This window comes from Chanodichthys erythropterus, chromosome 9 (genome assembly GCF_024489055.1).
Source record: "Chanodichthys erythropterus isolate Z2021 chromosome 9, ASM2448905v1, whole genome shotgun sequence".
Classification (NCBI taxonomy): domain Eukaryota; kingdom Metazoa; phylum Chordata; class Actinopteri; order Cypriniformes; family Xenocyprididae; genus Chanodichthys; species Chanodichthys erythropterus.
In genome coordinates this window covers 17,608,444-17,634,106 of record NC_090229.1, presented here as the reverse complement: position 1 = coordinate 17,634,106, position 25,663 = coordinate 17,608,444, and the positions used below count along the sequence as shown (strand labels likewise).

The 25,663-nt window shown below is 36.2% G+C and overlaps 3 protein-coding genes across 6 annotated transcripts in view; 1 reads left to right on the top strand and 2 right to left on the bottom strand.

Moving 5' to 3' along the window:
* Positions 1–2,338: 2,338 nt before the first annotated feature.
* Positions 2,339–11,553, bottom strand: fbxo4 (F-box protein 4). 4 transcript variants are annotated; one of them, XM_067394841.1, is made up of 7 exons: positions 9,658–11,553; positions 8,685–8,917; positions 8,203–8,456; positions 7,756–7,831; positions 7,080–7,249; positions 5,928–6,115; positions 2,339–5,842 (listed from the first exon to the last, which is right to left on the bottom strand). In XM_067394841.1, exons 1-7 carry the CDS (start codon positions 9,796–9,798, stop codon positions 5,759–5,761), a joined length of 1,146 nt encoding a protein of 381 aa, XP_067250942.1. In that variant the 5' UTR covers positions 9,799–11,553; the 3' UTR covers positions 2,339–5,758. The 4 variants fall into 4 exon arrangements, with proteins under 4 accessions (XP_067250942.1, XP_067250945.1, XP_067250943.1 ...); XM_067394844.1 differs by having other exon boundaries at positions 5,928–6,009; XM_067394842.1 differs by having other exon boundaries at positions 8,233–8,456.
* A 122-nt stretch (positions 11,554–11,675) lies between these two features.
* Positions 11,676–18,595, bottom strand: rimoc1 (rab7a interacting mon1-ccz1 complex subunit 1). The gene is made up of 6 exons (XM_067394845.1): positions 18,329–18,595; positions 16,761–16,870; positions 14,029–14,175; positions 13,639–13,770; positions 13,439–13,553; positions 11,676–12,570 (listed from the first exon to the last, which is right to left on the bottom strand). Exons 1-6 carry the CDS (start codon positions 18,417–18,419, stop codon positions 12,335–12,337), a joined length of 831 nt encoding a protein of 276 aa, XP_067250946.1. The 5' UTR covers positions 18,420–18,595; the 3' UTR covers positions 11,676–12,334.
* Positions 18,596–19,488: 893 nt separating this feature from the next.
* oxct1a (3-oxoacid CoA transferase 1a) overlaps positions 19,489–25,663 on the top strand; it is a 59,840-nt gene continuing 53,665 nt past the window's right edge. The window contains exons 1-3 of the mRNA XM_067393720.1: positions 19,489–19,723; positions 20,928–21,036; positions 21,786–21,876. Of these exons, the coding sequence (XP_067249821.1) occupies positions 19,499–19,723; positions 20,928–21,036; positions 21,786–21,876 (425 nt within the window). The 5' untranslated portion in view covers positions 19,489–19,498. The remainder of the gene's footprint in view (positions 19,724–20,927; positions 21,037–21,785; positions 21,877–25,663) is intronic.

The following is a 25,663-nucleotide window of genomic DNA, read 5'->3' as shown; positions in this document are numbered from 1 at the left end:
ATATATATATATATATATATATATTATTTATTTATTTACATTGCCCCTTTTTCACATTTGGTGGTGGAAAAAAAATTGGGATGGGAGGAACGTTTTTTTTCCGTTCCCTGCCCCGAGAAACTTTGCGTTCTGTTGCAAAACCTTTGCATTCCCTTGCAAAGATATTTGCATTGCCTCGAGAAACTTTTGCGCTCCCGCACGCAAGAGTCACACATTATTTGTGTGCATATGGAGCTGACTGAAACACTTCTGCCAGACATTAAAGAGGAAGTGTTTGTCCGAGCTCACAGCAAGGGAACGATAATATCTTTGTGAGGGAACGCAAATATCTTTAAGAGGGAAGGCAAAGTTTCTCCGGGGAACGCAAAAGAAAAAAAAAAATTCCACCCATCCCAATTTTTTTCCACCACCATGTCCCTTTAGGGGCTCCATACATTTGAGCCCCTGCCCCTGAGGAAGTCTCTGCAAGTCCCTGGGGAATAGCAACACAAAAACTACCCAACAATGAAAAAATAATGCAAAAAATGACTCATCCCAGCATTTGGGTAAAAAATAAATAAATAAAACATTTTGTATCTGTGCCAAGTTGGATAGTTATGGCCAGAGCCGTTTTTATGAGTATAACGTCTCTGCGGAACAAAAGTGGGCGTTTCTGAATTTGTGGGTGTTTTCAAACTGGTTGGTGTTTATAAATCATGCATTGAAAATGATCCCCTTCACCCGACCCCACCCCTAAACCCTGCTCACACTCTGACATGAGCAAATCAGGTAACGCTCTCAAAAACACCCCTCTGTTTATGGCCTTGCCCACTGATCTGGTAACTCCTTACTGTCCTGCAGAGACCTATACTTGGTTGTTATGGCAAGACAGTGGGGGTGGGGTTCCATTCCGAAGCTGATTTCTTACAGAACATGTGCACAAAGTAGTTACTGACCATACAGGCAAAAACTTCTGAACAATTTGGAAGTGCAGCATATTATTCAGCATATAAATGCATATTTAATTTCCATAATAATAATAATAAGTGGTGAACTGTAACAAAGTAGTAGTCATTTTACTCAAGTAATTTTGAAAACGAATCATTTTCTGTTTATTAGTAGTTACTTCATAGTTATTTTTCTTGAAGCTTAATCAGTAATTAATTAGTAGATAATTAATAGTAGTTCTTCAGGAGGTATGACAGAATTCATTAGTTACTGATTAGCTAACTGTTACTTAACATAAACATACAATTCTATTACAGACTGATTAGTTAACACATCTTCCTAGTAGTTAACAGTAGTGACCAAAAGTGAATAATGCTGACTTCACATGCTCTCTGAATTATCGTAAATACGATTTTCCTAGGTAAAAATTGCCCTCCCATTTTGAATGCGATGATGAGCTCATAATAACGACTTCAGAAGTGGGAATTATCAAATGTCCGATAGCACGTGAAGGCAGCATAAGCCTCAGGCTGAAGGAAATGCACATTCACACCTGTACAGTAGAGGGCGCAGCTGAAAAAAACTTTCAGCTGTGCTGCCATTGTGGATCGCAGAAGAATAAGATGCAGGAGAACAAAGTTCAACACTCTTACTTCAGCAATAAAAAGTGATGATTATCTTTTTATATCAATCAATCAATCAATCAGTCAGTCAATTTATCTAATGTTTGTTAAAGCTGCTAAAGAGGATCTTTTCGTCGACTGAGAAACCAAAGACTGTTAGTGAGTTTTTGAAATGAGCGCATGCGTAAGAACAACCCCCCTCCTTCACAGCTCATTTCGAGGGAACGCCTCCCAAAACTCGTGCACGAGTATTGGAACACGAGTGTTTACCACCGGCATTCGCTGTGTCGTTTTTGTGGATTCATGTCGGAATTTATGTCGGAATCACCGCAGGTAACTCATAATCTGCAGTTGTTACTCCTGTCTCCTGACAAAAACATTGCATGCGGCGCCTGTGGAGTGTGGAAAGTTACTGGAGAGTGCAGCCGTGCAGGTCTCGCACAAGGAACTCACAGCAGTGATTGACAAGCCAGAGGGCCAATCGTTTACGCGATGATCGGCTGATGTTTTTAAGGCCCTACCTCGTGCACAGATGTTGTATATTAATATTATTCCTTTCAGTGCACCTAATAAATAGTCTTTTATCAGTTAGTAAAGACAGTTTCAAGTAATATTGCAAAAATGTATAAAACAAAACATCCTCTTTAGCACCTTTAAATCTTAAGTGGACAAGATTTATAAGATTTGAAAATATATCTTTGAGTTACAATTAAAATAGGCAGGAATTGTGATGCATGTAATTTCAAAATAATCCATGGAAATCAGCAGAAAATTTCTTCCAAATTTCTTTTATGGCTGTGAACAATGTACAGTCTGTCTTGCTACACGAAATCACGGCATGAATGAGTTGAGGGCATGAATGAAAAGAGGGATGCATGGAGGAAAATTTTAATGCGGAAAGTTCAACACTTTTTCTGTTGTGTCAAATGTCATTACAGAGCAGACAGCCATCTCTTCTCTACCATTCATGTTAGACTTAATGCATCCAAATTGCAGCAATTACAATTTCATTTTAAAACAACCTTTTTTCAAGACAATGATTATTACTACACATAATCATTTTATGAGTAAGAGAAGGGATTGCAAGGGAAACAATTCTGTTCTTCCTCTAGGGAAATACAAAAGGACTAAATATATTTTAATAAATGTTCTTCCTTTCAGAATGGATTTTAGACTAAAAAAATCTGTACATGCACTTAGAAATGAGTCACTTTGTCTTTTTAAAACGTACCTGTCTAATCTATCATGCACTCAACCTTTAAAATATGTTGGAAATATAAAAAAAGACAACGACTGCTGCCTCATTTCTTCAAGGCAACCTTTATCCTCCTATTGAGTCCCATTTTTCACTATTTCAAGTGACTCAGTTTGACAGTTTAAGCATGCTCAGTGGCAGTGTGGCCTTTAGTAAGGCTGAACTTTAGGATTAGTCTTAATTACTCAGTTTATAATACTACCAAAATGCCGAAAGCATAGGCTGGCTTTCACTTTAATTAAACAGAGGAAGAGAGCAGGGCTGCAGGGAGTTTGTGACAAAGAGAAGACAGAGACAAAGCAATACCTAAATATCTTTGGAACACTGGCCAATGGATGACCTCCACCCTGAATAAAACTGGGCAGCAGGATGATGAGGTTATACCAGGTCAGTGTTCTTATTGTTGTCAACAAATCTCTTAATAAAGCTGAGGCTGCTGCCTCTTTGTGGACAAAATAGGGAAAACACCATTAATGAGAAGAATGATTCATACAGAATAATTAAAAACAATATATGACAGCTGAAGTAAATCATTATTTCAGTGTTACATATTTATAATGCACTAATTACAAGATAGCTTCATAAGGAGAGGAAACTGTTATGTTGTACAACCATGTTTATACAACAGTTAGTTCAAGTGCTCAAATTTGATTGGCCGAGAGGCATTCCAAGATTAGTTTTAGTCCAGCAGCACTGGGACTGCGAACAAGTGAGTCAATGAATCATTCGCATACAGTATCTCACAAAAGTGAGTACACCCCTCACATTTCAGCAACCATTATATTATATGTTCTCAAAAGACAATACTATAGAAATGAAAATTGGATATACTTTAGAGTAGACAATGTGCAGCTTGTATAGCAGTACAGATTTACTGTCCTCTGAAAATAACTCAACATACAGCCATTATTGTCTAAATAACTGACAACAAAAGTGAATAACCCTAAGTGATCATGTCAAAACTGTGTCCAAAGTGTCAATATTTTGTGCGAGCACCACTGTTATCTAGCACTGCCTTAGTCCTAATTCACCAGAGCTGCACAGGTTGTTGCTGGGATCCTCTTCCACTCCTCCATATTGACAGCACGGAGCTGCTGGTTGTTAGACACATGGCACTTCTCCACCTTCCGCTTGAGGATGCCCCACAGGTACTCAATAGGGTTCAGGTCTGGAGACATACTTGGCCACTCTATCACCTTCACCACCTTCAGGCTCACTCCATCACCTTCACCTTCAGCATCCTCAGCAAGGCATTGTCATCTTGGCAGTGTGTTTGGGGTCATTATCATGCCATTCAACCCAGTTTCTGAAGGGAGGGCATCATGTTTTGCTTCAGAATGTCACAGTACATGTTGCAAGGAATCCATGTTTCTCTCAATGAAGCAGAGCTCCTCATTAACAGCAGCACTTATGCAGCCCCAGACCATGATGCTACCACTGCCATGCTTGACTGTAGGCAAGACAGTTTTCTTGGTACTCCTCACCAGGGCGTCGCCACACATGCTGGACACCATCTGAGCCAAACAAGTTTATCTTTTAGTCTCATCAGACCACAGGACATGGTTCCAGTAATTCATGTTCTCGGACAGGTTGTCTTCAGCAAACTGTTTGTGGGCTTTCTTGTGAGCCAGCTTCAGAAGAGGCTTCCTTCTGGGACGACGGCCATGCAAACTGACTTGTTGCAGTGTGCAGCCTATGGTCTGAACATTGACAAGCTGACCTTCCGTTTCTGCTACCTCTAAAGCAATGCTGGCAGCACTCATGCATCTATTTTTTGAAGCCAGCTTCTGCACCTGACGCACAACACAAGGTCTCAACTTCCTTAATTCAACTTCTTTGGCCTGTTCCGAGTGGAACCCGTCTTGGAAAACCTCTCTCTATGACCCTGGTCACTCACTTTCATGGTGTTACAGATCTTCTTATAGCCTAGGTCATCTTCGTGGAAAGCAACAATTCTCAAATCCTCAGAGAGTTCTTTGCCATTTTGATCATCCAGTGGTCAGAATGACAGAATTGTACTCAAAGCACCAAATTTTAACTGCTCTAATACAAGATCCACACATTTGTATGGTCCTGTCAAGCAGACAAAAACATGAACATGATGAATAGGGCATGTGGCTTTGCAGGGTTAAACAACATAGAACTGTTATCACTTAGGGTGTACTCACTTTTGTTGCCAGCTATTTTTACAATAAGTTATTTTCAGAGGACAATAAATCTGTACTGCTATACAAGCAGCACATTGATTACTCTAAAATATATCCAAGTTTCATTTCTATAGTATTGTCCTTTGAGAAGATATACTAAAATGGTTGCTGAAATGTGAGGGGTGTGAGATACTATAACTGATTCTTTTAAAAAACACTGATTCGTTCAAGGTTGTTTGGACATGGTTGGTTCTGCTTTGGCTGTGTTTGCAAAGCAAAACCAGGAAGTACCAGGCAAAATTATGTATAAAATGTAAGCTTAATATTAACTACTTCTTTATTGAACTGCACACTTCATAAAATCTATATCAAAATTCTAACCTTCCTATTGTTCTGATTCTGATTAATAGCAGCCTACAGTCCAATCACAGACGTGTTGATTGTAAATACAATGTGTAATATTGCTACATAAATACAATTTCCGTTTAAAAAACAAATATGAAAAGTGTTGTTTCAGTTTTTAAAAAAAATTCTAACAAGTCAATTAAAAGACAACATTAAGACAAAAACAATAAAAAGTCAATTGTTAAAAAGTGCAATGTATAATGTGCAATGAATAAAAACATCAGATCAGTTCACTGAATTATTTACTGTAGATAAATTCCACGGTATGACTGTGATCACCACCAAACGTACAACCACCTATAATGGTTTGACTTGTATGTTGTATCTTTTGGATAATAAGATGTTTGAAAGGCCTCTATTATAATATAGTACATCCAGCAGCATCATGTCAATATTGGTATTTACAGCTTGACTCCAGAGTGCCTCAGCAGCCAATCAATGCCATCCAGCAGTCCTGTCAGTGTTTCTGCAGTTGTGTCCTGAACCTATAGTATCAAAAAACATATACTGAAGCCTTATAGAACACAATATTAATTTTTAACGCATGCCAGATGCTGTTTGATGTCTTACCATCCAGGGGTTGGGCAGTGAACTGAGCTGAAGCTGATGGGCAATGGTCACACAAGGTATCCTATGTCTGTCTGCTGTCTCCCTGGACACACAGGAGAGCACCAGGATAGGGTGGGACACAATACCCACCACAGGGTCTAACATAAACCTGATTTGGGCACTTTCCTCCTCCCACCCTCTGTCCACTCCTCCAATATATGAATGAGAGAAATACCGTATAAACTGCAAAATCACTATGTATGCTTACAATGTTTCAGCAAGCTGAACTATATAGAAATTCATATTTACATTTGTCAACAACTAATTTCATGCATTTAAAGGGTGAGTTCACCCAAAAACGAAATTTCTATCATTACTCACCCTCAAGTCGTTCCACACCCGTAAGATCTTCGTTCATCTTTGGAACACAAATTAAGATATTTTTGATGAAATCTGAGAGCTATCTGACCTCCCTATAGACAGCAAGGTCAAAACCAATTTCAAGGTCCAGAAAGGTAGTAAAGACATAGTTAAAATAGTCTATGTGACTATAGTGGTTCAACCTTAATGTTATGAAGCTACAATTAATAGTTTTTGAGTGCAGAAAAAAAAAAAAAAACCACTGTATTCAACAATTTCTTCTTTTCCATCTCAGTATGCTGTTGACGTAGTAAACACAGTGCAGCGCTTCTGGGTTCTACGTCAGAACGCCTGCTCAGTATTGGCTGACGCTGTTCATGTGAGCTGGCCAATAATAAGCCGAGAACCCGGAAGCGCTGCACTGTGTTTACTATGTCAACAATGTAGGATAATGACAGGAAAGCAAAGAAATTGTTGAATAAAATCGTCATTTCTGTTTTGTTTTTGTTCACAGAAAGTATTCTCGTCACTTCATAACATTAAGGTTGAACCACTGAGTCACATGGACTATTTTAATGATGTCTTTACTACCTTTCTGGGCCTTGAAATTGGTTATGACCTTGCTGTCTATAGGGAGGTCAGAGAGCTCTCGGATTTCATCAAAAATATCTTAATTTGTGTTCCAAAGATGAACAAAGATCTTACGGGTGTGGAACAACTTGAGGGTGAGTAATTAATGACAGAAATTTCATCATTAATAACTAACCCTTTAAGCTTTTAAATTAATAGTATGCTTGGACAGAACAATCATACCTCTTTCTGTCTCAGCATTTGCCACAAAGATGAATCCATTCATGGCTTGGCAAACTTGATTAAACATTGGGTTAAGGCTTAAGGGCATGTTGGACTCACTATCCTCCTGATAGACAAAGAGCTTACTGCGCAGACTGAGGTGCTCCAGGCGAGCTCTTTCTCGCTCCGTCCTAAATCCACAGACACAGAATCTCATTCATACACACTGGATTAAGTGACACATTTAAAATGTCATGCATGTGCTGCAAATAAAAACATGAGCAACATAAAACTACCATTAAAACTTTTTTTTTTGAAAGAAATTAATACTTTTATACAGCATGGATGCATTAAATTGATCAAATGTGACAGCATAACATTTATAATGATAAGATTTGGATTTTAAATAAATGCTGTTCTTTAGAACTTTCTATTCATTAAAGAATATTCATAAAAATTATTCTAAAATATAATAAAATCTTTTTATTTTAAATTTAAATTTATTTCAAATTGCAATAATATTTCACAATATTACTGTTTTCTTTTGATCAAATAAATGCAGCCTTGGTGAGCAGAAGAGATTTCATTCAAAATTAAAAAGAAAAATCTTTTAAAGAAATCTTACCAACCCCAAATTTTGAACAGTAGTGTACATTTCTAACACTTTTAAATGAGAATAAACTATCCTCTTCCTTACCTGTTAGTTGAATATAAAGTTGCAATATTGAATCTGTGCTGATCTTTGTACTTAAAACTGATTCCAGATCCAATGCCTGAAAAAAATAAAAAATCAGGACATCAAAGTGAAGGTCATTTATTCAGTTAAAGGGATAGTTCACCTAAAAATGATAATTCTGTCATCATTTACTCACCCTAAAGTTGCTCCAAAACTGTATATTTTGTTCTGCTGAACACAAAGGAAGATATTTTGAAACATGTTTGTGAACAAGCAGATTTGGGGCACCATTGACTTCCATAGTAGAAAAAAATAATAGCAGTGGAAGTGAATGGTGCCATTATTAACATTCTTCAAAATAACTTCCTTTGTGTTCAACAGAACAAAGAAATGTATACAGGTTTGGAACAATGTGAGGGTAAGTAAATGATGACAGAATTTTCATTTTTGAAAATGTACATAACCAACTTGAATAAACTATAAGTAATGGCAGAGCACCATCAATCTGACGTTGAGGTATTCCTGCTATAGGCAGTATATGAGGGGAATTCATGATCGTAGTCATGAGGGAAATCTCCAACTGCTCAAGACCCGGGCCGAACATGGCGAACTGTGGATCTGCAACCGGTACAAGGGACTGGAAGAAGGAAGTCACAGACTCAAACGTTGCCCTGGGTTGGTGTCGCCACTGGTTTCGACAGGCCGGGCAGATGCGGAGATACCTGTGGGTGCCGAGAGAATACACTGTATTAGGAAACATTAGGGGTTTTTGAGCACAGGCTAACAAGTTTCATAGATACAAGACATAAACAACTTTTCTTAATATTTTCATTTTCCTATAAATATATTTTCAATATTCTATGATCTCCCAACACAACATAAACAAGCTGCACCCAAAGCTAATTATTTCTGATACCAAAGAGCCATCTGCCTCAAAGTTAAGCACTTACTCTGCCATATAATCAAACTGCATCTGAGAGTCATCCAGCACAGCTGAGCCAGTGAGCTTCACATCAGGCACTGATAAATGGTCAACTGACTGCCAGAGCGGCATATCACGCAACAGGAAGTACTTCCACAGGACAGGGTCTCGGACCATTGACCGCCAGTATGTACTGGTGCCTCCCAGTCTGCAGAGGTCTTGCGGAGACAGAAAGGTCATAATGAGAAACTGCATGTCAACCTGTGTGTTTAAAAAAGGAAGACAGAAAATGTGTTTAGACCAGTCAGAAGTTTTGAGTTGGTAAGATTTTTGAAAGAAGCTTTTTATGTTCACCAAAGATGCATTTATTTGATTAAAAATACATTAAAAACAATAATATTGTGAAATATTATTACAATTTAAAATAATTGATTTCTGTTTGAATACATTTTTAAAATGGAATTTATTCTTGTAATTGCAAAACTGAATTTTCAGCATCGTTACTGCAGTTTTCAGAGTCACATGATCCTTAAGAAATCATTCTAATATGCTGTATGGTGCTCAAGAAACATTTCTTATTATAATCATGTTGAAAACAGTTGTGCTCCTTAATATTTTTGTGGAAACTGTGATTTTTTATTTATTTATTTATTTTTATAAATTAAGTAGATGTAATATCAATTGTGACCTCTTTCTAGATGCATTATTTGACCTGACTTTTTTTTTTTTTTTGGAAAATATTTAGGTAAAATTAACAAATTGCTAACAGGACCCCATTTGCTGAATTAAACAAGCAAGCTGATGAGGTCATATGGTAATGTACATTGATAATATGACACCTGTTTCAGTAAGCAGTATACAGTAAGCAGCATACAGTGTATACTGACAGTAACCAGTACGTAATAAGCTAGTATTCTATTCAGCACATAGCCATAGTACGTACTTTTTAATAAAGCGTCAGGTAAATAAATAATTATGAAATGCAAAGAATAGTGTCTTACCGACAGATTATCCAGAGAGGGGCCTGTGACGTCATCACGTGTCTCCTGAACATCATTTTGCTCATTTCTTTGTCGTCTTGTATCAAAAAACCTATCTCTAATACTCCTGAGACTTTGCACGACTATAGATCGGCTCAACATACTGACACTTATTTGTCAACAGTTTCTTAGAAAGATTTCTACATGTAACCTTTTTAATACAGTAATTTGCTTTATTTCATTACATATTTCAATTTCAGTAGTGCAATCTGAAGTATTCCTCTGGCTTTTCCCGGAACTGTCAAAGTTACACGTCTCTCGTGTTTTCATAGGCGTGTGTGCAACGTCACGTACAGCAGTGCATTGTGGGAAATGTAGTTCTAAAAACCAACACAAACCGAGGACTAGGAAAGACATGAAGGAACAAGTTATTAATTCAAACATAAAAATGGAAATAAATCATTTTTTTTTTTAAATGAAAGCAAGTATTGTCTACATTTTTGTCCATTTCTTTTTTAATTTAAAAATGATTAATTTTATATGCTCCCAGGGGGTAAAAATACTCGCAAGATGATCCAGAAGATTGTGGGTACTGGCCATGAGGTGTCTAAATATTATTCCTTACTTATTAGTCAGATGGGACAAAATATTAGTTCTGTGGTTAAGATAATTTGGGAAAAAGATTTGGGATGCACATTTGAGGATGAAGAATGGGGGAGGATCACTGGGAAATTAAAATTGATGTCCAGAGATAATAGAACATTTCTCATACAATTTAAAATCTTACTCAGATTCTATTGGACACCCAGAAGGCTGTTTAGAGCGGGTTTTAAGGATAATCCTGAATGTTGGCAATGCCAGATAGGGGAGGGCAACCCTTTTCATGTTTTATGGCAATGTCCAGAAGTCCAGTATTTTTGGAGGGAGGTGCATGATCATATTTTAAAGATATCACAGAACCAGTATGATCTCTGTCCTAGTTTATATATTCTTGGTGACCCTCAGTCTCTAAGTCATGTTAAAAAATGGATACAGAGCTGCATCATGCTGGGCAGATGTGTGATTGTAAAAAAATAGAAATCTTCTGGGAGGCCTCCGATTTTAGAGTGGCTTTCGGATTTGGACGGGTGGCAGCCCTTGAAAAACTCTCCTATAGTCTACATGGGAGGATCGAAATTTTTTGAATTTCTGTAATCCGTAGTAGCAAGCATGTGACGAGACAATGGTCATGGTGAATATGATTAAGTTTATAGTGGAAACTTGTGGTGCTGTCAATACCCCTGCCTTTTTTTATTTTTCTGTTGTATTTACTTATTTTTATATTGTTACAATGTATTGCTTGTTTTATTATATGTGTTTGTGGATTGTTTATATGTTTTGTACTTGATTGTTTATACCACATCTGTCTGCAAGTAAGAAAATCCATAAAGTACAAATCATAAAAATGATTTTTAAAAGTTTCAAATGTCTATTAATTCGTCAATATAAAAGTAATTTATTTCAATTTTAATGTTTGAATTATTACATTGATAACTTATCCCTTCATTTTGTTTTTAAGTTTCACTCCTAGTCCTCCATAAGGACATACTCCAATGGAGTTAAGGAACTTAAATATTGTTCATCTTGTGCCCCAGTTACCCAAAGATTGCAATTAACCAGTAAATAGCACTAATATTATGTAATGTTGCTAATCACCCCACAACTGATAGGAATATAAGCTTGAGATCACATTTTTGAAATAAATCTCGTCTTCTGAATATTACACCAGTACCGAAAATTGTTTGCAGTTCTCAGAACTGGCAAGCTGGACTGTTAATTAAATCATAATGCTTTAAGAATGTTAGTTGCTACTATGTGAACATTACAAGATTAGCGATAAGGCTTATAAAATACATACACAAACTAAAGATTTGGCTGAAAACCTTTCGATGAACACTGGGGAAATAAAAGGCAATCAGCAACCTTTCCACTCCAAATAACTTTTCTGGTGTAACAACATCCAATGCATGTGAAACCAAAATATCACTCACACACTAACATTTCAACATTTCTTAACCCAAAATTTATTTCAATGAAGACATAAAAAACAAAAAATGAACTTCCTTTTAAAAAGAATAATGACCAAAAAGTTTAGCTTTTTAAAAGTATACTATCAAAATATCCAAATTCCCATCTCTGAACATTACATCTGGTCAACGAAAGCAATAAAGATGCAACTTTTAATAAGTGAGCAGAAGAGGTGTCATATACAAAGATGTTATTAAAAAGAAAAGGTCCATACTTAAAAATGGTCACGAATACTTAAATATGCAACATATATCTGCATTTCCCCCTCCTTTGTACCATTTCTTTTAACATATATAAATGACATATATAAATGTAATTAACTAAAAATAAATAAATAAAAATTAAAATAAATAAAAAGTTGTGTGATGTTTCTCAGCTGGAATAATTGTTTTCTTAAACAAATAGTTATTTGTTTATATTTTACATTAGAAGTATTATTCCACATTCTCAGCGAAAACACACATCCAGAAAGCAAATCTGGACCGGAAGATAAGTGCCTTTTTTGTTTTCAGTATTTTTCTGTTTTAATCTTTTTTGTTTGTGTTTACTTTTCTTTCTTTTTTTTTTTTTTTGCTAGCTTCAGAACAATGACATTTTGTGAAACCTCCTCTCCTAAAAGCTCTCTCCAAGTTTACTGTAAAATACTAAGAATCTCCTTGGCATTCTCTGTGTTCCAGCCTTGACCCTGAAGTGGCCCTTCGCATGCCAGCACGTACTTATGGAGGATTTGTGTGCCAATATCTCGGAAATGAAGCCTGTCCTCTTTGCGCTCTGTGGTGTCCATGCTGCAGTCCTCATATTTCACTGCCCAGAAACACATCTCACCAATGTACATCATTGTAAGCAAGTGAGTATCAGAAAAGATACCTAATGGGGGGGGGAAGTGTAAAAAATGTAATTAGTCAAAAATATATATATATTAAAAAACAATTGTACAAATTACATTCTCTAAAAATGACACGACAAAATTATAAGATGAACTAATGAACAAATCTCATTACATCTTGCCCATTAAAGGGTTAGTTCTCCCAAAAATGAAATTGTCATTAATTACTCACCCTCATGACCTTCGTTCATCTTCAGAACACAAATTATGATATTTTTGATGAAATCTGAGAGCTTTCTGTAATTATGTTGCTTTCTATGGAGGATAAAAAAACCTCTCGGATTTCATCAAAAAATATATTTGTTTGTGTTTCGAAGATGAACGAGGGTCTTACAGGTTTGGAACGACACAGGGGTGAGTAATTAATGACAGAAATTTAATTTATGGGTGAACTAACCCTTTAACATCTGTGACTATGACTTCACAAAACTGTGGTGTAAGAGTTAATTTATTCTTATATAGCAAATGTTAAATCAATATAAACTTAAATGTGTGAACTTGGATACAAACCACTGCATTGTAAAAACCACTGAAATATTGGTTGCTATACATTAATCCAAGCACTAAAGGTAAAGTTTACAAGCTACACATCTTTATGATGGAAAATAAATCTCTGTTAATAAACATATTTGAAGATACTGATAACCCAGCAGTTGTTATAAATCATCATGTGCTTTGAAAATCTGCCCCTGTAGAGACACAATGCTTGATGTGTCAAACACAGAGACACATTCAGTGCATACACAATAACTGACAGATTTCAGTTCCCAAATTCCAAACAAAACTCGACAAGAAATCAACCATTCGGCTTTCAGTTTTAGTACAGAAAGTACATTTACGAAGATGTACCTTCTGCCAGAAAATTGGCGGTTGCAGAGTCATGAAAAACCACACCATCGTTCAGCTTGACTGAGTTCCTCACTTGCAACATTCTCATAAGGTAACGCACACCTTCTTGAAGACACTGTGAAGACACGGAGCATTGCAACACTTACTCAATTCATGGCCACTAAAACTGGCACTGTGGAGTGAGAGGTTGGGGAAAGAACCTTAAGGAATGTGGCTTTGTTCTTCTTGATCCATTGCTTGCGCTGGTGTAGTGTGTGGCAGTACATATATAATAATGCCCCACGCCTCCAGTAAAGGCACTCCAGCAGCTCCAGCCCAAGCACAGACTGCACCTGTGACAAACCAGATCATCACACTACAGTTACTCACAGAAGAGTTTGCTCTTCTTCTGTCTATGCCAATTAAGCTCTAAAAATAGAAGCCCGTGGGTGTTCAATTACTGTGCGAGTTTAAAGTAAAGAATATTTATTCTGAACGCCCACTTGTAAAGTCAAAATGCATAAAAAAATTGCTTATTCAGAAAACCATCAGCAAATAATGAAATCAGTTGTTCCAAGAAAAGATCTTTTACAGATGCAGAAATACAACACCTCTTGAGCAGGTACCAGTCGCCCTGCTAACACCTCTGGCTCTGTCAAGTCCTGTAGTAACTGCTGGATTTTGAAAGGAGAAGTGTCCTCGGGAAACTCCTGATCTACAAGCTTGTTTTCCTCATAGAATGTAATGTCCAAGACAACCTGTGGAAATGTGAGTAAAACAATGGGCCATGTGAGCCATTACATCTAAACCAGGGTATATCTGCAGAGATTTTAAAATGGAATGTGACTATTTAAGGCCTTATTTAAGACCTACACAAATGCCCATGCAGAACAAACCCATAGAATTTCAAAATAAATCATGCATCGCATATTTTTTCTAGGGCATACATTCAACTGCAAAGCATGGTAACTGCACATTTAAAATACTTAAAGGGTTAGTTCATCCAAAAATAAAAATGATCTCATGATTTACTCACCTTCAAGCCATCCTAGGTGTATATGACTTCTTTCAGACAAACACAATCTGAGTTATATTAAAAAATATCCAGGCTCTTCTAAACTTTATAATGGGAGTGAATGGCGCTCAATTTTGAAGCGCAAAAAATGCATCCATCCATTACAAAAATAATCCATAGGGGGTTAATAAAGGCCTTCTGAAGCAAAGCAATGGGTTTTTGTAAGAAATATATCCGTATTTAAACTTGATAAACTATAATAACTGTCTTCCAGCAAAAGCCATACATCAAGTTGAGTTCCGGCGGAAGAGTGACCTCTGACCCGACGCATTACGTATGATGAAAGAGTAGCGTAAGCTTAGCTGAGAGTAGACGCCTCTCGCGGTTCAACAAATAGGGCTGGGCAACAAAATCAAACTCCTCTTCTCTTATATCAAAATCCTCTGACATTTCTCTTCAAAAATCCTCATTTTAGATTTCTAATTCGTGACTGGTGTATTGTTTTGCTCTATCCCGTGCTTCCACATTCGTCAATACGTCATGCGACGGGTCAGAGGTCACTCTTCCGCCGAAACTCAACTTGATGTATGGCTTTTGCTGGAAGACAGTTATTATAGTTTATCAAGTTTAAATACGGATATATTTCTTACAAAAACCCATTGCTTTGCTTCAGAAGGCCTTTATTAACACCATTTGGAGACGTATGGATTATTTTTATGATTGATAGATGGATACACTTTTTTTGGGTTTCAAAATCTCGAACGCCATTCACTCCCATTATAAAGCTTGGAAGAGCCAGGATATTTTTTAATATAACTTCGATTGTGTTCATCTGAAAGAAGATAGTCTTATTATACACCTAGGATGGCTTGAGGGTTAGTAAATCATGAGGTAATTTTCATTTTTGGGTGAAATGTCCCTTTAAGACATTTTTAATTCAATACATATGTATTGAATTTAGTTTATGCACCAATATATGATTTCATATCAATTAAATGTTGATCAATATTGGACTTTTCCTGATATAACATTTTATTACAGAACCACTGAAGGACACAATACACAGGATACAAACAGACAGATCTACAAATTGATCTGTATACATATGACAGACACCTATATTGTACATGGCCATAACATCCATTACTGCAGGTAGATAGAGGTATACAAGACACATGAGAGAGACAAACAAACAGATCTACATGTAGATCTGTACATGACAAACATCTACACATAACTGTATTGTACATTATTTAGCACCTTAAGCCCAAGTCACTGAACATCTATTTTATCCATACATTTGATTGTATTTGGTGTTACACGTTATACCAGATTAGTCTGTCAAGGAACTTTAGACAATATGTTTAAAGAAAGACAATAAACAGATTGTTGTACGGATACAAGTAAAATCTCTGTATTTAATGTAACATAATGCTCCTTCCTGTAACTGGATGAAATTAAATGCCAGATGCAGATTATTGCATAACCGAAATTCTAATAAATTTTAATTTTTCATTATAAACAAGCCAAAAAACAAAGGGACTCTAATTTTGAAATATCTATGCTTTACTACTTCCAGCTGCTCATTCAAAGAGATGAGAAAATATGCACTCTTACAATAATATAAAATATATTACAATATAAACACCATAAGGTAAACACTGTCATAATTCAACAGTAATGTGCAATCACGTTGCATAAATGGGCGGCATTCGATGATTGTGAACTGCTTTGAAATGACGAGCTTGTAGAATGTGCAACAGTGCCACGTTTTGACATGTATTTAATTCAATAAAGTCTTTTACGGTTTAATAAACACATTAAGACCTGAAATGTTATTTAAGACTTTTAATCAAACTGAATTAAGGACCTGCAAAGACCCTGTAAAATCTGGGAAGAAAGTGCTAATGTTAAGTTTTAACTTATTACACTTTTTTTTTTTTATATAAATGAACATGAAGGTTAATCTGTAAAAAAAAAAAAATGTGATTCAGAATAAACTGTTAAATATGCTCAAATAATAACTGACTACTTTGTTACCTCTTAGCCTACAGATAGCTATTAGTAATAATAAAAGCAAATTGATTAGCAACAACTGTACATTTTTGATTGGAGCAGACTGACAATATACAGGTTACAGTTTAAATGTACCATACAATATAGCAAAGAAATATTTATATTCAATGACATTCAAATTACATTCAAACACTAATTAAAACAATATGTTCTTGTTATTAACCGTATTATTCATACATTCAACATGTTAATATACGAGTAGGCTATGCTTAAGGAAATGCTGCAGGGTGAGATGTGTGTTATGTGAAGTACCTGTGTATAATCCTGCAGCAGTTTAGGGAGGCTGCTGCTCTCTCCTCCATGTCTATAATAGGTTTTCAACTTGTCTAGTATGGAAGATGCATTCTGTAAGTAGTCATCATCTAGGAAGAAAAAAATTAATGTGTTAATATTTAATATATAATAGAGGACATACAACATGATCAGAGTATACAGTTGGTGATATAAGAAAAATTTATATTGCCATGGCAATATGGTCCTAAATGACTGTGGAACCAGGCTTCAAAACAGTGCCCATAAAAAGAAAACATTATACTTATTTTGACATTTTAATGAATGTAAATCTGTACTCAGACACCTGAAGAACAGCTTTTGGTACAAAACAACAAATCGCAACATTTAATGTCAAAATGACAAAGAGGAAACTAGCTCTGTAAAAACAACTCTGCACTGTCATTCTTTTTATGTAATAGTGCAGTATTTATCATAAATGATTTGAATATTATGATTTGATATTGTGAATCAAGTCCCACCCTACATTTTTTCACTTAGATATACGTAATGGGAAGAAAAGTTGGCATGAAATGAAAACAGCAATTGTGATGTATATACAAGTGAAAATGCTTCTCAGAAAAGATAAAAAAGTAGGGCGGTACTTGATTGGATGGTTGTGATTTGCCATTGCAGTGATCTCATGTGAGTGACAGGTTGTCCCGCCCTCACACCAGTAAACACATCATCAGGGATGTCCTTTCAAGTCCCCTCTACTGGGAAGTTATTTTGATTAAAGATTAGATTACCAGGGCACATGAATTTATACAAAAAACAATGATGTGCAGGGATATAATAAATATACTACATTACATAAAATGACATTTTAAAATTTTGATTTCATGTTGACTTTAAAGACAAGAATGCATTACTGTGTGTATGTTTGTGTAAACTATGTATGACTGACAGGATCTAAAACGACAAAGTGCCTTTACAGGAATAGTGCAACAAACTGCAACATTTCAGATTTTCAGATATTTTAGACTATTGTGAGACTATTTTTACATTAACATGACCTTTAGTCTGCCTGAAGTAGGCAGAGTACTGCTAAAAATAGATTGATAGTCCGTTAAATTCATATATGTCTTTCACAATTTTTAATATGAAGTCGATTGAAAGATATTCTAGTTATGGGTACACTTTTAAAATAACATTGCAGATAACTATAGCTACGTATACAATGTAACAGTGCTCTGTAACAGTGCACGACCACATGCGAATTCATTTCATGCAAACTGCAACTAACTAGCTAGTCAGACCTTTGAAAAATTACAGCACACGACAAACGTGCTTTGTCTTTGAAATTAGCGCAGAGTTTAGAGCATGACTACTTCGATGTTCTTGTAAACTGGTTAGTCAAACATTTTCCGTATAAACAGGATAATAGAAGGACAGGGGAATATTTGTTATGGTTCGCAGGAATGCTAACGCAGAGCGGCTAAGCTAACTAGCTAACGATGACAACACCGGGCTGATTCGACCAATTAACCTCACTTTCTTTAATAACGAGAGTCTGGTGTTACGCAATTGACGCCACGATTCCCGGTTACCTGGTTTCTCGGTCCGAAGAGTGGCACACTTGTTATCTAACTCAAAAATCCTCCTTTCCAGCTCGACGCTTCGTCTGTAGTCGTCGGCCATGACTGCAAACGACAGTCACGTGACGAGCGCGCGATTGCTCACGTGCGGAGGATTACCGGAATTTTTTTTGTTCTTTAATTTCATTCATAAATGGCACCCCTAGCTCTTACATATAAACAGAAGATTACTTTGTACACACTTATCCTAATGACCCGACAATAATCGGTGTTTGATAACAGTGAATTGAAATTATTGCTTGCAGTAGTGATGATGGAAAGTCCGACTCATTTCCGCGAATCGGTTCTTTCGAACAGTTCATTTCAAAGAACCAGTTGAAAAAAGATTCGTAAATTTCTTTAGGCGATGACGTAATTATGCACCACGTGGTTGTATTCATGCCGTGGCTTCTGGTGCATTTCAAGATTCTCCATTAGCGTCTATTTATTTTATTTTCACCGTTACTTTTTATGCTACTTTTATCATTTTACTTATGTATATATTTTGTATTATTTTATTTTTATTGTATTTTTGAATTAAGTCCTCTTTCGCCCTGCCTGTTGTTATTGTTATTATTTTCTTTCTTCTATTGTTATTCTGTTATATTGGATGATAAAAACCTTATACTGTGTATATATATATATATATATATATATATATATATATATATATATATATATATATATATATATATATATATACTCTTTGAAATAAAATGATGAGTAGTGTATAAACATTTAGAACCTAAACAAATGTTTCATTTAACAATACGACAATTAATTTACATTGCTTGACTGAAAATAAGTTTTTGCACATTTAAATGCTATTTAATGACCGTTTGTAAATATAACTGTAAACATATATCAGCGAGTTTTATCTGTAACATTTTTACTGTACGGCTAATAAAGCAAATACTTTTTGTTCTGTTCGGTGACTCGCTTTATCCATATTACTGAAAGTCGGACAGGTATTAAAAACAATTCACGGTGATTCAAATGCGTTGTTGAATCTGGCACCACTCCGAAAGATTCAGTACGATTCGTAAATGAATCATCCAGACATGTATGGTAAACACAGGCACGTTAAAAGATTCGACTCATTAGAATGAATCGGAAATCGCTAGATGGAAGTGAGGGAGTTAAATGCAAATAAGCAAATCGAGCCCCCGACACTCCTTCGCTTACCTCATCCCCGCCTTTCCGAGATCAACGAGGGCATACTGTCACCATCATTCACTATACACAAAATTAGGCCTGCAATTTTCAGACATGGCGACTCTTAAAGCGCTATCTAGAGCGGAGAATGTGATCATCAGGAACGTGACAACGACGATCAAGACGAACCTATTGCGATTCTCCGTTGGCAAGGTCAGTGTTTAGATACAAAAGACGGTGCATCCGAAATTTTGCATGATGTTGAACGTGTCGGTGCTTCTATTTTTGTTTTTTGAACCTTACTTCCCATTGCAGGGTGAAGATGGGACGTTCAGATAGTACAAGGAAACTAAAAATAATTACACATGATGTGTTGCAAAGCTTACATAGCCTACTCTTGTCAAAATCATTGCATATAGCTTACTTGTAAAAGTAGTTATTTTGTGCTGCATTGTGTGTGTTTTTTATTCAGCAAGCCATTAAATACAATTTGCATGCAAATGATCGTGAGTCACAACCAATCATTCTTGTTTCGTTTCATATATTTGTTTTATTGTTGGGTTGGAAACACAAGGTCATTAACAAATTCTGACTTGAGGCATAATCTACCTCAGATTTTTATCAAAAACTTTAATGGAAATGCTATTAGTTATTTGTTTATTTGTTTGTTTGTCAGTATCAACTACCTTGACAATGCTGCCAACACTATTGATTGGTTAACAGTAACTCTCATGCACACCTCCCCACACCTGCTATTGTAACTTGTTCTCAGAACAAGGAGAGGAATTCTCCTGACCACTAAGATATCCTTGGTTTAGAAGTCATATATTTATGACACAGTCCCATGCTAGTGTCATGTGGCTGTGAGGTTCATGGAGTTGCTCTGTATACAGACATAGCAGAAACCTTTGAATCACTGTTTCAAGCAATAACACTGGTAATGGTCATAGTGGTTTCTCCTGTAACTCAGCATTTTTGTCGTTTATCATTTGGTTATACTGTACTACTCAAGGCTGCTATACCAAACAGAAACATATTTATTGAGGCAGAGTCATAAGTGGTCAGCTGTTTCCTCTCCTAGTCCTTTGGTGGAGCATTTGTGAGGTCAAACACACACTGTTGTATAAACAAATAAAGATATAAATGAAAAGGATTGCTTGGCTGGACTCACAGGGTTTATTTATCACGTGAATTTCAGTATGGGAAAATCAAACTGCTGTAGTTGACAGTGGAAACAGATCTGATTTGACATTTATTTTAATTCACTTTTCTATGCATAATTTAGGAATCCATCGTAAATGGTTAACATTCCAGTGTGGAAATTTGTTTCATTCATGCTTTAAAGTGCTTGCTGGAATGTTTGTTTCTGTATGCCGAGCCTGTTTCATTCATTCTACTCAATGTCTGTGCTTGGCAGACGTGTGGCTGTTACTTTTCCACATCAAGTCAACGGTCCGGACGATTTTATTCTGACCCTCTAGACGCCGTCAAAGATATTCCTAATGGAGCGACTATTCTTGTGGGAGGTAATGTAAGGGTTATGATTTATCATAAACTCAACCTTAATCAGTAACTGTCTGCTTAGTTGTTATTTAGACTACCGTTCAAAAGTTTGGGGTCGGAATATTTTTTTTACATTATTTTAAAAAGAAGTGACTCATGCTCACCAAAGCGGTATTTATTTGAACAAAAACACAGTAAAAACAGTAATATTTTGAAATATTATTACAATTTAAAATAACTGTTTTTATGTTAATATGTTTTAAAAATACAATTTATTTCTGTGATGGCAAAGATACATTTTCAGCAACCATTACTCCAGTTTTTAGTGTTGCATGATCTTTCAGAAATCACTCTTATATGCTAATTTGGCGCTCAAGAAATATTATCAATGTTGAAAACAGTTGTGCTGCTTAATATTTTTGCGGAGACCCTGATACATTTTCTTCAGGATTCTGTGATGAATAGAAAATTCAGAAGAACAACATTTATTTTAAATGTATATCTTGATAAATAAAAGCTTTAATTTCCTTTAAAAAAATTCTTACTGATCCCAAACTTTTGAACATTTATATTATATTATATTATATTATATTATATTATATTATATTATATTATATTATATTATATTACTTTTAATACTATTTTTAATTATTATATTATCCTTTGGTCTGTACACAACAACATTTATTGACATCTCCCTGATAAATGGCTGAGGAGGTCATGTCAGCAAGTATTTTTTAAATTCTTTACTATCCTTTCCCCTCATTTACAGGTTTTGGCCTATGTGGTATTCCAGAGAACCTGATAAACAGTTTGTTGAAGACAGGAGTGAAGAGCCTGACCGCAGTGAGCAATAATGCAGGGTAAGCCTTTGTAGAAGTAAACAACAGCTTAAACCCAGCCAAAAGCAGTAACTGGATTGAACTCGACCATCTTTATATTTGTACCCCACCAATATGCCTAACATTGAACTTCTGTACTTCCTGACACATGCAAACAATAAAAACAGCGTATATTGAAGTATTAAAACCAAGAAATGTCAAGAACTAACGGTAAAAGATTAATGCGTCACATAGCTCATGATTGTGTAAAAGTCTGAGCATAATCAGAAAGCATATTTCTGTGACTTGAGATTTAAATCCATTTGGAGAAATTTGAGAGATGGCAAAATAACAAAAACAATCACAGTCACTCTAAACAATATGTGAGCTCACTGAGTACAGCTCCATAACATCAATTGTCCCCTAGTTGTCATTAAAAGAATTTGTCACTTGAAGGGATAGTTCACCCAAAAATGAAAATTTTGTCACTTACTCATTGGAACGCCATGAGCGTGAGTTAGTGAAGACGAAATTTTAATTTTTGGGTGAACTATTCCTTTAAATGACAATGAGAATGTGTGCGCATCTGACCGCAAATAGAAAGAGATTACCAGTAACTTGCAAGTCTAATCTGCAAGTTGGTCTAGACCTACTGGTAAATACAGAACACAGGGTGCACAGGTAGATCAATGATAAAGATTTCTTCTTAGAAAGAGTAAATGTTTTCTAAATGGCTAGTTATACAGTCTATTTACTGTCTTATTGGACATTGACGTTTGGTTTATTGCTGCTATGTTGCAGCTGCTCTGAACATGTGACTTGACGCTGATCTATGTATAGGCTTTTCTGTGCTGGCATTGTCCCAGGTTGGTTGTCTATGACTATATCATTGCCTAATCTCTGAAAGTGGGCCAGTTATGTTATTTTGAGTTTCTTATATTTCCATCGTGACGCCAGTGTGGGTTGCTGCTGAAGATGGTCGAAGAAATCCATTCTAATCATTCTAGTTAGGCTACTCTGTGTATGTTAAATATGCCAACAAAGTAATTGTTTTTTTGTTTTGTTTTTTACACCATTTATTGAAGTCAACTCCTTTGTAACAGAATACAGACTTCCCAAACTCATAAAAGTACCCTTTTAATTCAGTACATCTGGCTTTTTTCCAGAGTTAGTTTTTGGAAAACCTCAAGGGAAGTTTTGACCTGTTTTAGATAGAAAGTTCCCCACCAATTTCCTTCTTGAAGTTTATTTCCTTGCATCTTACAGTTTGAAGCCTGCTGTTCTTGAATGCATTGTTTGCTGTAACTTGTTCTGTGAGTTCTGAATCTCTGTGGTAAAAATGTTTTTGGTCTACCACAGACTGCTCAGAGAGACTGAAATATGAAACCAGTATCACAGCAGTGTTTGGCATTAGCATGCATGTGTTGCTTGCACAGGAGGACACAGGGCCTCATTCACTAAGCATGTGATGTGAATGCACAATTTTGTGCATGAAATCTGTGTACAAAAGTTTTCACGAACAACTGATAATTCACCAAAAACTTTACTAATATTTTTTTTTAAATTTACGAAAAAATATAGGAAGAACTGAAACCATATATATCTTATCATGATTATGGTATGTTGTGAAGTTATGTTATATTATAAATGAATAAACAATACAATTTAATTTCATCTTAAATATATTTCATATACTGTGAAAGAGTAAGAAAAGCTGTGATATAGCTTCAGCTGCAAGGTTTCTCTGAATAAAGCAGCACATATATACACATATGTACAGCTGGCTAATCAGAGGTCTGTAATCAGGCATTTTATAAAATGTGTTTATTTTGTTTGAACTGGTTTTGAGAATGGCACACTTGGCATTGCTCAAGGATCTGCCAAGAGCACTTCTGCAGAAAGTATATAGCATGCGATTGTCACGTGCATTTCGTCGTAAAGCCGGTTCCCTGATTACCGCTAAATCGCCATCACCTGCTTTCAAATGGAGCGGCGTTTAATAGACAGAGCCGTAGTTCACTGACAAGCTACGCAATATAGCGTTCATATCGCAGATGAATCGCCTTCGATAATGAAGGCGATATTGCGTGGCTTGTTAGTGATCTACGGCTCTGTTTATTAAATGCTGCTCCATTTGAAAGCAGGTGATGGCGATTTAGCGGTAATCAGGGAACCGGCTTTACTGACGAAATGCGTGTGACAATCGCATGGGATATATCGGTCAGCCCTAGCAGAAAGCAACGGAATGCTGTAACGGAAAGTTATGCGGAAAGCCCTTATATGGAGATGATTTGGGCGTGATTTATGCAAATGACTAACCTTGTGCATAGTGCCGCTCATTTAGAATACCACAAATTCACTAACATTAGAATGAGATTAAAAACAAATTTAAGTGTGTACACACGTGGTGAATTAGGTAGAGATTTTTTGTGAGAAGTTCTCCTCTGCAAACAAATAAGAAATAATCCACGCAATTATTAATGAATTAACACGGTGCTCTTTTAAAGGTGATAGAGAGGATTTTTTCGTCGACTGAAAATCCAAAGACTGTTGGTGAGTTTTTGAAATGAGCGCATGCGTAAGAACAACCCCCCTCCTTCACAGCTCATTTCAAAGTAACGCCTCCCAAAACTTCGCTGTGGTCGTGTCGGACTCACCGCAGGTAACTCATAATCTGCAGTTGTTACTCCTGTCTCCTGACAAAAACATTGCATGCGGCGCCTGTGGAGTGTGGAAAGTTACTGGAGCGCGCAGCCGCGCTCGTCTCTCACAAGGAACGTCATGGCAGTGATTGACAAGCCAGAGTGCCAATCGTTTACGCGATGATCGGCTGATGTTTTTAAGGCCCTACCTTGCGCACAGATTATGTATATTAATAGTATTCCTTTCAGTGCACCTAATAAATAGTCTTTTATCAGTTAGTAAAGACAGTTTCAAGTAATATTGCAAAAATGTATAAAACAAAACATCCTGTTTAGCACCTTTAACACGTTGCTCATTACTCAGAAAAGGTGTGCTGACTTGTTTTGAATTAGTTATTGGCCACTGTACATTTAGTTACAGATTGGTGTTATTCTAAATTGAAAGAGCTGCCACAGCCCTGCAGCAGTGTTATGTCGATAGTTATACAACAGTTCCGGTCTTCGAGTTTGATTTTGCAGAGGAGCATTCCAAGAGTGCTGATATTTAAGTTTTCTTGTATCACTGTTTGTGTTACTTCTCTTGTCTGTACTTGTGCATTCCAGACAGACTGTAATTCTATGTATTAGTGTATTGTTACTCCAGTAGATGGTGATAAGTGATTCTGTCTTTGAGTGAGTCGTTGAATCATTCATTCAACCAATTCGTTTAAAAACATTGATTCATTCAGGAAGGAGGCATGTGAATGTCTGCGTCTGAAATCGCATGCTCTCTGGTGTCTTTTGAATAAGTCATTATTTTACAACTGTTAAAGGTGCCCTAGAACTTCTTTTTAAAAGATGTAATATAAGTCTAAGGTTTCCCCTGAATGTGTCTGTGAAGTTTCAGCTCAAAATACCCCATAGATTTTTCATTTTTTTTAACTGCCTATTTTGGGGCATCCTTTAAAGGTCCCGTTCTTCGTGGTCCCATGTTTCAAACTTTAGTTAGTGTGTAATGTTGTTGTTGTTGTTAGAGTATAAATAAAATCTGTAAGAGTTTCAATGCCAAGCGAGATATTTTATTTAACAGAAGTCGCCTACATCGAACGGCCAGTTTGGACTACATCCCTCTACTTCCTTCTTTAATGACGTCACTAAAACCGTTTTTTGACTAACCTCCGCCCACAGGAATACACAAGAGTTGCGTT

Excerpts from the sequence above, each read along its gene's own strand:
- fbxo4 (XM_067394841.1), bottom strand. The coding sequence starts at position 9,798 with ATGTTGAGCCGATCTATAGTCGTGCAAAGTCTCAGGAGTATTAGAGAT. Across the intron at positions 8,457-8,684 it reads CAGTTTGATTATATGGCAGA|GTATCTCCGCATCTGCCCGG; the intron begins GTAAGTGCTTAA and ends CGGCACCCACAG. Across the intron at positions 6,116-7,079 it reads AAATGCTGAGACAGAAAGAG|GAGTGGACAGAGGGTGGGAG; the intron begins GTATGATTGTTC and ends CATATATTGGAG.
- rimoc1 (XM_067394845.1), bottom strand. The coding sequence starts at position 18,419 with ATGGCCGACGACTACAGACGAAGCGTCGAGCTGGAAAGGAGGATTTTT. Across the intron at positions 14,176-16,760 it reads TGCTGCAGGATTATACACAG|GTTGTCTTGGACATTACATT; the intron begins GTACTTCACATA and ends ACATTTCCACAG. Across the intron at positions 13,554-13,638 it reads ACAAAGCCACATTCCTTAAG|TGTCTTCAAGAAGGTGTGCG; the intron begins GTTCTTTCCCCA and ends GTGTCTTCACAG.